The sequence below is a fragment of the Parasteatoda tepidariorum genome, chromosome 2, assembly GCF_982258835.1.
Source record: "Parasteatoda tepidariorum strain Cologne lab strain chromosome 2, Ptep-v5.0, whole genome shotgun sequence".
Taxonomy (NCBI): domain Eukaryota; kingdom Metazoa; phylum Arthropoda; class Arachnida; order Araneae; family Theridiidae; genus Parasteatoda; species Parasteatoda tepidariorum.
This window is the reverse complement of record NC_141756.1, coordinates 56,388,482-56,400,226: the sequence shown is the minus strand read 5'-3', so window position 1 is coordinate 56,400,226 and position 11,745 is coordinate 56,388,482. Positions and strand designations below refer to the sequence as shown.

General features: G+C 30.2%; 1 protein-coding gene and 1 long non-coding RNA gene across 3 annotated transcripts in view; one reads left to right on the top strand and one right to left on the bottom strand.

The window, feature by feature from the left end:
- The first annotated feature begins 1,526 nt into the window (after positions 1 to 1,526).
- On the top strand, positions 1,527 to 11,708 carry LOC122269260 (uncharacterized). The gene is made up of 3 exons (XR_006225086.3): positions 1,527 to 1,665; positions 4,677 to 4,792; positions 11,553 to 11,708. It is a non-coding gene; the product is annotated as an uncharacterized LOC122269260 (long non-coding RNA).
- Positions 1,776 to 11,745, bottom strand: part of LOC107450948 (peroxisomal acyl-coenzyme A oxidase 3) — a 37,090-nt gene continuing 27,120 nt past the window's right edge. For both annotated transcript variants that reach the window (XM_016066891.4, XM_016066892.4), the window contains exons 14-16: positions 10,937 to 11,069; positions 6,092 to 6,246; positions 1,776 to 2,171 (exon numbers count right to left, since the gene is read on the bottom strand). In XM_016066891.4, the coding sequence (XP_015922377.1) occupies positions 2,058 to 2,171; positions 6,092 to 6,246; positions 10,937 to 11,069 (402 nt within the window). In that variant the 3' untranslated portion in view covers positions 1,776 to 2,057. The remainder of the gene's footprint in view (positions 2,172 to 6,091; positions 6,247 to 10,936; positions 11,070 to 11,745) is intronic.

Here is an 11,745-nt window from a genome sequence, read left to right as displayed (position 1 = left end):
ACAATATATTTCAAAATGAATTACGGATCTCGAAATTGATTGTTCAACAATCTAAAAACAACTTCCTTCGTGGCATCTTCTCAGAGTACACAGCCAACTATTTCTGTTATACATAGTTATAATAAAATTTTTTATAATATGTGGTTTTCCACCTGCATCAATACTGTAACCTTAAAGAAATGATATTTCTGTTCCATTTTCTTTTTGGGTTTTTGCATTAGTATATCTTCTTGAACAAAGGCTAATTCTTAAAACCCAAAGACCTTTCAATGGAACCCTAGGTTTTTGTGGAAATAAGGTTGTCTAATGAAATTAGAAAAGCAGCAAGTGTTAATTGGAAAGCAATGATAATAGATCAAAGTCTTTTGAAAAGTTTAGCAAATACCTTCATCCAGATTGCAGTTAAGAATGATAATAAACATTATTTTATTTTTTAACTGTCGTTGGGCAACCCAATTTTGAGTTTACGACAGCCAATGTTGAACTCCACAATCTTGTAATTTTGAACCCGATTCAGAAGAAATGGGAATTCTTAGATCAAGCATTGGGAGAAATTTTTAATAGAACTATTCCGCATTTACGTTAGCCTGATGGCAAGTGCACTGTCACCTGTGATCCCTCTGCCACTGAGGATATTTTACGACAGCAGTGTGAGCTGGGTATGTAATTTGTGTCGACCAGTCATCACTGGGATTCGAACCTGGGTCTAGTTTACAAATTTTATTTATTTTGGTTTACAACTACCGTTGAACAGCCCACCCATACGACAAAAAATGCTCAACTCTATTGGGAGAAATTTACCTTCGTGGAGGAGTTTTTGATGTTACTAACCCGCATTTGTGTTACATGTAGAGTAAAACCTCTCACTGTTAGTCTGTTCGAATCTCAGCAATGCAATGAGAGGCGATCTCTCTATCCCTTGAACCACCATGGCTCTAGTATATGAGTTTGTAAAGTATCAATGATTTATGATATTGCATTATCAATTACACCTGCTATCTATGAATGAATGAAAAAATATATAAGTTTTTCACAATAGTGTTTTTTCATATTCTTTATTTTCCATGTTTATGTTGTGAATCCATGATGACTGAGTACTTGCCACTTGAATTTTTCTGTCATTTGGAACTTAATTTTCATTTTACGGACTGTTGCATTTAAAAAACAAACTAATATATATATATATATATATATATATATTGCAATTACAGTTACTGCAATAAATTTTTGTGCAGTTAAAACTTTCTGCTTGATTATTAAACTCTGATTGAAAAACTGGTTTAACAAGAGCTAATGAGTCAGCTCTAGGCAATAACCATACTCACTAATACAGCGCAGCGAATATTCCTGAAAGACAAGTTATCTTGTCAATTGCAGTGCAAGAGTTAAATTGTGATTTAAGAGAGAGCTTTTATATGAAGTCAAAACTTCAAAAGAAACTAATCTAAAGAAATAACTACTAACAGGTTTGCTTCTAATTTCATGCCAGTGTGGATAGTTAGTTATTAGGACTAGCATCCTGCACTGGCACATGATTGGCAAAGAATGTTTAATAAATTATATATTTTTAGCAGAAGCAAGCAAAGATTATTTTTGACAGAAGCAAAATTAGTTGCAAGTTCTAAGATTGTTCAGCAAAGAAAGCTTGAAGCACAAAGAAGATAAGTAAGTAACAAAGTTTAATCAGTCGGTTGTTTTAATTCATTTAAAAAGTTTCTTGATGGTGTATTTCAAAGCTGTTTATTTGTAACTATTTAAATGAGTACACTAGCAAATTAACAAATTTTCATTTGATTTTATTATCTTTATATATAATATAAATTACAGTCTCACAAATATATTATGTAAACATAAATTATACAAAACTTTAATAAAAATTTAAAAATATATATATTTACCATAAGATATATACAAATAATTATTGGAAAGCGAACATAATCTGTTCAGTTGCTGATCTTTGAAAATCTATTTAAATGTAACTGAAAAAATCAATATCATAGTTCAAAATACTAATGCATAAAACAATAGTTAAAATAAAACAATGTTATCAGAAGTGATTAAAGATTTGCTTTTAATTTTGGTGTATCACTTTCAACAACTTCTTTCCACCAATATGGTCTTTCCATTGTTCCATGAGTATTCATGATCACATCTTGCAAATTTTTATATACCTGAAAAAAGAATATTTTGTGTTTAGTTCACAAAATCAAAAAAATACCCAAATTCTTTAATAACTTTTGATCGAATTATTGGATTTTCATTAAGACGAAACTTTAATGGTTCAAGGGTCTAACCTAAAATATGATAATCATGCTGTGCTTACAAAACTTAAAAAAATCAGACACTAATATACCATATATTTTTGAATTAGTGGGAAATTTTCAAAAGCTGAAATGAGGAGAAAGTCAGCTCATAATCAGATCTGTTAACTTCGCTAAATTTTATGTAAACATTAGAGTGGGTCAAAAAAATTACTTTTTGAGTTTAAAACCCTTTAGTAAGGAAAGGTGGGTATTGTAATCGGAATGAAAATGACATAAAAATGTTTAAAATCTGTTAATAGGCCTTTTGTTTGCACATCATACTTAAAATTAATGAAAACTTGAAAAAAAAATGTTTTTAAATTGACTAAAACTTTATAAACTCCTTTTAGTTTGAATAACCAAAATAAAATTCTGATCAAAAATTTTATGTTTTACATTCGCGCAATATTTTAGAATAAAAAATAACATAAGTTTACCAATTTTTCTTAATTTTCACTATGCATCTCTGCTCAGAACCTAAAACTCACCATGTGAAGATGGTTGTATATTAATTCAACCAACATTATACCCAACCAACTACCCGCTTTATTAGAGGAGCATTTACATTAGATTTATAGCTATATACAAAGATTTTGAATGGAGTTCAAATTCTTGGTTTACTGCATTGCAAAGGTTCCTTTTTTATATTCACTACACATATATTTTTTGAAGATTGAGACTTCAATTTGCTGAAATATATCCATCTCTATCTTCATGTTCACATATTTTATTCAAAGTCTCTGTAACAAGTTTTATGCTTCTTTCCACAGCGTGGGAGTGACAGATTTTGATATTTCTTTAATATGTAGTGTTAGAACTTGTGTGTTCAAATCATGCAACTTTGGGGAAGGTATACCAAGCAAGAATTCCAATTAATTATTCCAAAGAAGAAATGCGAAGGTTAAAAGCTTATCTTAAATAGTGCAAAATTTCTAACAGTTTTTATTGTTGGAATGGCTTTTAAGGTCTTTCTCGAATACAACCTAAGGACTTGTCGGACAATAGTTAGTTATTTTGAATTGGACAAAGGAACAAGATCATGGCTAGCTAAGTCTTCTGGACGAGGCCTTAAAGTGATTGCGTTTAAAATGTACTGCAGATATTGTTAGTTAACAGGAATTAGTTGAGCAAAGACTAAATTTTGTACCACCAAAGATAAACTTTCAAGCTTAGGATTACACTGAAATCATAAATTCGAATTCTTATATGGTATATCCTCCCCAATGCTTCAAGACTTAAAAAATGGAAGATATTAAATCACTCATCATAAATTCTGGTACCATGCAAATTAGAAGTTTCCCTGTAATATTATAATAATTTCTATCTAAATAGTTATAAATATAAACTGAAAACCACAAAAAAACTGAATAGTTGGTTCGGTAGAATGTAGGTGGAACTCAATGTGCAACCATCTTTGCAAGGTTAAATCTATGTTCTTCTGATTTAACATAACAAATGAAGTGAAAAAATTGGTAAACTAATGTCTTATTTTAAAACGTTGTACAAACGCAGAAAACTAAAATTATTTTTTAAATTTTAATAAATTTGTTATTTAAACCATTAAAGAAGCCTGCTTGTTTCAAAAGATTTAGCCAACCTGAAATTTTTTTTAAAAAATGCAAGATTTTTTTCAAATTTTAACCAATTGCAAGTGCGATGCACAAACAGAAAATCTTAACTGATTTAAAATTTTTGCATGCTGTTTTCATTCTTATTGTAACTTTTTCGCACAAAAGCATTCTAAAATGTCGAAATTCATTTTTTTAACCAACCCAAGTAAACGTCGAAAAATAAAAGTACTTTTTCATTGGTCGAGCAATAGCAATAGATTGTTAAATTTTGTAATGAATGCAAAACATGTAAATACATGAAACATAAAACCTAATGAGTAAACATGTAAATACATGAACAGTTGAAAATAAGAAGACACATAAAAGAAAACACATAAAAATGACAACATTAAAAGAATATTTTCTTTAATAAGATTTTTTTACTACTTATTTTTCCTCATACAAAAGTAAAACAGAAAAAGTTAAAACATGCAAGCTTCAGAATTTAGATAGCTCTCATTGCTCATCTGGACTACAAACTAGTCAGTCAATGTGGACTGTTGAACGGATTCAAAGCAAGGAGGAAAGAATTAGTGAGATTCTCTATGGGTTTTTATTTTTAAACAAAGGTAAACTAATATAGCTGGGTAGGCAAAAGGGAAGTTAAAACTAGTCTGTTTTATTATTTTTTTCCTCTCTGGTAAATTTTCAAAAAAAGAAAAAAGCTAGACCTGAAAATAACCGTATGTCACACGGCTAAATAATAAAAAAGTGGCGAATAAAATTAAGTATAACCGATCACTTAATACTGTCTTTTTTGCAGGAAACCGTTTAATGATAAAATTACATCAATGCAGAAAGAATCTGGAAAACAGAATTTTAGTTAAAACGTCCAATGTCTCGATTAAAAATTTTGCGATGAAAAGATTCAGGTGGAAGGTAAGTTCTTTAACAATTCACATATTTCTAAGTTGCATATTTTATATTCATAAAATGTATTTTGTCTTCTTGAATATTTTTAAATTAAGTTTTTTAAAGTCAGTAATTAACTAGATTTTGTCACATTCACATTACTTTTATTGGTGAATTAATTTTTCATAGCTGTAGATTATTTCTGTCATGAATTTTTTTAAAAATATAATTTTAAACCAAGCAACAAAAAAAAGTTTGCAAAAATCCGCTTTTAAATGAAAATGACCTATCAATCAGTCACAAACTCATTAGGTTTTATGAAAAAGTGAATACTAAGTTATTAAGAGTCTACAGCCACTGGCTGCTGACTGAAATTTTTTTGGCCTACTCTTGGCTTATGTACGAATGGGACTATAATCCGACGTTATTGTATTTAAATGAATAAAAACTTTTTTCGATGAATATAAAACCAGTTTATTCAAAAATAATTCCATGCAAAATAATTTTTTTTATTATTATTTAATATTTCATTTAATAATGGTAAAAATAATTTACAATAACTAGGTTTAAATATTTTTATTTCCTTTCAAACTAAGTTAAGTGGTAAAATCCAAATTTTGAGATTGATGTCCAATGGTTCTTGAGAAGAAAAGCTCTTAAAAAATCATTTTTTTTTAAAAATCACTTTGGGACTAACTAATTTCACTCAAAATTTATCAGATTTTAAAATAACATAGTTTAGATTGATGTAAAATTTCATGTATCTTCCAATTTTAAATGTTTTTCATAACTACACATTCTTTTTGAATTCATTATTACATTATTATTATAAAAAATAATATCATTTTGTATTTCATTGTATTTATATAAAATAGTTTCATAATTATGATCAAAAAAAGGTCTGATTTGCTGAAATTTTTGAGGGTGGAAAATTAAATCCAGAAGAAAAATGGGTATTTTCGTTGAGAAAAAGTATGTTTCTATGTCTTACTTTGTAACTCCTAAAGTTGCCAGCACAAATTAATTTGCATGCTTAAAGCTCTTCGAACTGTAGAAATGCATTTTAATATATAAATATTTAATCCTTGCTTTAAAAGCTATTAAGCTCCATTTTTTGGGGTGAAGGAGGTACTGCATGTATATTTTAATTCATATAATAAGAATTTTTTTTTATCATATAGTAGTCTAAATATCTTTATTGTGGGTACAAAAGTACCATAAAAATAATAACCAAAAACTCGATTTTTCATGCAAAAAGTTTGATAAATTAATTTAGAAAATATAATTTACGTACATTTATATAATTGTCATAAAAAAAGAACTTACTTGACCATCTGACTTTCCTAGAGCAGAATTCAGAATAAAATCAGGAGGTGCAATGACATCAACCAGCGTAACAGCTTCATCTTTTAACTCCCCACATAGGTTTATTATATTTTCTTTTATAACTGAATCTGCTAAGTTTCCAGAAATGTAACCACCTGAAATACAATAAATTATAAAAGAGAGCCATTAAGTTGAAAACAATTTTTGACATATATCTAGTTGTTTTAATTTTATGTCTTCAGCTTACTTTTAAGTACAGCATTAGATTATTACAAACATTTTTCAATATTAATGCAATGTTTTAAATGTGCTTTTATATTACTTTTTAAAATCTATGTATAATTTTCACACAAATATGTCAGAGTATCACTAAAATGCAGAATATGCCAAATTCATAGAAGATTGTAGTTGGTTATAAAATGCAATGAAGAAAAGAATGAAAATGTACAAATGTCAATCATTTTAGCAAATTTAGCAGTGACAAAGTAGAATAATGGCAGAGTCAAGTCATCTATTGCAATTTATCTTCCAAAGGATGCATCATCATCACATCATCCATCTTCCGCAAAATGGCAGATTGATGACAGTGTGATTAAATTTGGGATTCTTTTTCTTTCCAGTGAAGCCAGGTTTTTCTCTAGGTAGGTGAGATGTCGATTTTGCAGTGTGGTGTTCTGCGAAGTAGAGAGAATAAAAGTTTCTGTTTTGTATGGTGTAAGTAAGATGTTTGTACAAAATCTGTTTATGTGCTGACTGAATTACATGAAATCTCAGCAACTGCAGAATAATACATGCAAAACTGCACATTTTGCTGTGAACATTTTTGAAAACTACTGCAGTAAGCTGCAGGAACACCCTTGCAATAGCATGGAAAGGAGAGCTTTGTGTATCAAGAAAAGAGACACTTTTGCAAATAAAGGATTAGGCAGAATTTGCAAGTGCGATGATATAATATCAAGCATATTCACATGGTGTACTGGATACCTTGCCATTTTCAGATGTGAAAGAAAATTTAATTCCTTCAACTATCAGCAGCACCATCAGCCTAGTGAAAAATAAGCAGGTAATAGATTTGTGCCAACACCAGCTATATACCTGTGAGTTCATTCCTGAAACGGATTCCACTTTTAACGAAATACCTAGTAAGTGACATCAGTAAGTTGATCCTATCCAGTGGATGACTTTTGTGACTTGTTGATAGATCAATAATGGCTAATTATGCCTTTTCCGTTTACCTGAAGCAGAAGCTAAAGTAATGTGTTCGAGTGTAGGGATCCCTTTTTCTGAGGACACAAGTTTTTGAACACAAACATGTGCATTGTTTTTCTCCACCAGCACAATAAACAGTGTCTTCGCCAGTAAAATTTACAACCACGACTGGGGAAATTAAAACCAAAGGAAGGTCATCAGAGCATCTTGAGTTTATCTTCCAATGTTTACCTAAAGAAGGTAAACCACTGAGGATGCATTGTTTTTTAAATCATTTGCCCACTTTAATAATAATTGCACATCCAGTAACTTTTGCTCGAGGCATTAAGTTCAGTCTTGTGAGAACAAGTTTAAACTAGCATAACCTGATGGTAAATGTCACAATCTTGGTTGAAATTATACGAACTATTAAACATTTGGCGATGCCAAATGTAGCACAGTCAGATGTATCAGGCAAATGTGGTTTATCTTAGACGCATGTTTAATGTTTGTGGTATATTGGGAAATGTAATCTAGAAATATGTCTAGAAGAACAAGTATCATGTGTTTTCCTCAAAGCATATATCAGTGGGTGGAACTTTTTCCTTTTAACTGTAAACTTTTTCCTTTAACTAAAAAACTTCCCTGAACTGCTGCATGGCAGAGCAGATGGGTAATAATTCTATACTATACTTCATTTTCAGCTGGAGTTAACTTCTGCCAAAAGAAAGCGATAATTTGTGAACCATCTAGCGTGTGCTCTTTTAAGACTGCACCTAATGAAATCTCTGAAATATCAATCATTATGAGGATTGGATGTGCTGAAGGAAAATATGTCAATGTGGATGAATCGGCGAGATCATGCTTACTCTTCTCATACGCAAATGTAGAGTTGCAACTCCAATCTGCCAATCAATTTTAATTTTTTAAAATCATTTTTACGAGATAACGAAGTGTTTCTTGAGTTCGTGTATTGTGAAGGAATGAAACAGCGATAAAAATTAAGCATTGCTAAAAATCTTCTCAACTCAGATATTGTTTTAGGCAGTGCATGTTCGATAGCAGTGAGTGTTTTTACCCTATTAGGTGAGATCTTCCTAGTCATTTAGAAGCATTTAATGTTAAACCATATTGAAGCAACCTTCGTAATACCAGTTTTAAATGCATTTTAAGTTTTCTTTCACCCTTTGAGGCAATTAAAATGTTATCAAACTAAAGTATCCAAAAATTTAAACCTGATAATACTAGATTTATAAAGCGCTGAAATGTTTGGTCTGCATTTCATAATCTGAGTGGCATAAATACATAATCAAATAAACCAAACAGAGTTGTTATTCCTGTCTTTGGCATATCTTTAGGGTTAACTAGAATTTGGTGGTACATTCTACATAAATCTAAATTACAGGGATGTGATTGACAAAAACACAAAAAAGAGGAAGTTTATAACTGTAGCATTAAATGTGCAAAAGAAAAAATGATATGAATTCAATAGCCAATCTGATAATGATTACATTATTATCTATTCAAATAAATATAAATAAATGGTAATTATGTTCATAAATAAAATCTTGATTAAAAAATTTTTTTTTTAATAATTTAGATAACTTTGAGTAATTATGCACAAGCAGGATTTTATGTATCACATCATTTTAAAAAACATTTCTTTATTGGTTAAAGCACCTTTATGGACTTTCTCATCAGTTCTTTGTTTTTTCGATGGTCTTTTATTAACATGACTGATCTGTAGACTGCGTTTTGCAGACTTTTGATCATCAGTGTTGATAGGACAAGAAAGTTCATTTCTCACACAATTTTTAGAGGCCTTAGATTAAGAATTGCGATGTTGGATTTCAAAATCACGTGAATAAGAATCGCGATGCTTGATTTTAAAATCGCGTGAAAAAGAATTGCGATGCCGGATTTTAAAATCGCGTGAATAAGGCGATATCGGATTTTAAAATTGCGATGTTGGATTTTAAGATTGCGTGAATAAGAATCGCGATGTTGGATTTTAAGAGTGCGTGAATAAGAATCGCGATGTTGGATTTTAAAATAGGGTGAATAAGAATCGCGATGTTGGATTTTAAAATCGCTTGAATAAGAATCGCGATGTTGGATTTTAAAATCGCTTGAATAAGAATAGCGATGTTTGATTTTAAAATCGCGTGAATAAGAATAGCGATGTTTGATTTTAAAATCGCGTGAAAAAGAATCGCGATGCCGGATTTTAAAATAGCGTGAATAAGGCGATATCGGATTTTAAAATCGCGATGTTGGATTTTAAGATTGCGTGAATAAGAATCGCGATGTTCGATTTTAAAATAGGGTGAATAAGAATCGCGATGTTGGATTTTAAAATCGCTTGAATAAGAATCACGATATTGAATTTTAAAAGCACGAAAATACAAATCGCGGTATTGAATTTTTAAATCGCGTAAATAAGATTCACGATGCATAATTTTTTAGAGTCCGTGAGTACTTATCGCAACGAGTAATGAATGTTTAAACCGCGTATAAATTCGAATATCGATGTTTGATATTACAACCGCGTGATAATGATAACGAATCGCAATATTGAAATTTAAAAATATATATGAATACGAATCGCGACATTGGATTTTAAACTAGCGGGAATATGAATCGCGATATTGGGTTTTAAAAACGTTTAAATACAAATCGCGATATTGGGTTTTAAAAACGCTTAAATACAAATCGCGATATTAAATTTTTAAATTGCGTGAATGGGAATTGATTTTCAACAAAAGAAAAAAATTTTCAGCAAAATATCATTTACTGCATAAAAATTTTTTCCGCGCGGAAATTTATGAAAAAAGAGCGGAAGATATGGAAAAATCTGAAAAAAGCGGAAATCAGCGGATCCGCGGAAGAATCACATCCCTGAAATTAGAAAATATCCTCTTACTTTCCAGTAGTAGTGTGAGCAGTTCCAATCCTGAATACAGATACTGTGGTAATCTTAAATATGCATTGCTTAAAACAATATTTAAGTTGAGAAGATTTTTAACAATGCTTAATTTTTATCGTCGTTTCATTTATAGCACTGCAAAATCCAAGATACATTTCAGGATATTCTTAAAAATTCTAAGAAAAACTATAATAGATTGGACTTACGACTCTACATTTGCGTACAAGAAGAGTAAGTAAGACCTTACCAATTCAGCCACATTAGCATATTTTCCTTCAGCACATCTAATCTTTATAATCGTCGCTGCTTCAGAGGTTTCTTTAGGTGCAGTCTTTAAAATGCTCATGCCAAATGGTTTGTTTTTTACAGAAGAAGCTATCTACAGCTGAAAAAAGTATAGTACAATAGAGAATTATTAGCCGTCTAGAAGTTTCGTGAAGTTTTCAGTTGAAGGAAAATCTTTTTTAATTTTAGAAGATCACCGCCCACTGATATGGGTCTAGGCAAAAGCAAAATACTTGTTCTCCTTGACAATCACGTCAAATTGATTATATTTCCTAATACTGAACATGTGTCTGCAGCTGACAGTGTAGTAGCTGATACCTTGCCAAACCTCAACAAGATGATCAGGAAGTACAGAACCTAATAGCACATTTAATTAATTTGTTTAATTAATTATTCCGTTTATGGCACAAAATTAATTTAAATTTAGTCTTAATAGAGAACATTACCTGCATAAAGCAATCCTAGATATTTATCAACAGTCCACAAACCATACAGTTTGCCCATTCTCATTAGTACTGCTTTTATTGAGGCATTTGTTTGATTATCAATAAGAGTAGAGAATCTTTTCAAAGCTACCAACTGAAAAACATAGTATTAATAAGACACAGAGTAAGAATGTATTTAATTTGAATGCATTTTTTATTTTATTATTACAATAGAATATCGAAAAGATAACATACTACCTAAACAGAAAATTCAGTGCCAAATTTTCATACACTTACATGATTAATTAATTCATGATTTAAAATTTGAAACATAACTTAGTCTATTTTTCTTAGAGACAAGATATTTGTAATTCAAAGTAGGTTTAAAATACTACCCTAAAATATCTTGAACACTAGTAGGATTATCTTGCAGTAGGATTTTTATCTCACTAATTTATATTTCATGGTTATCTCTTGTCCTGGGTATTTAAAGGTAGAGTGTTACCTAATTCACATTCATGTGTTCAACAGGACAGGTAAATTTAATTGTTAAGGTATTCCAAAAATTGCTCTGCTCTTACATTTTGATCAATGCTCTTACATTTTGAGATCAATGAGAATATATTTCATTTTTCAGCGGTCAGTCGTCACCTTTGAAAGAAAGATCATCAGAGCCATCTTTGGCGCATTTCAAGAAAGGGGATGCTGGCGAATCAGATATAATGTTGAGCTCTATGGATTCTATTAGAATTATGTAAGAAGTGTACTAAATTAATAAATTTTTTTAAATGACCTTTAATTGAATTAAATTAGGTTTTATCATTTACTGA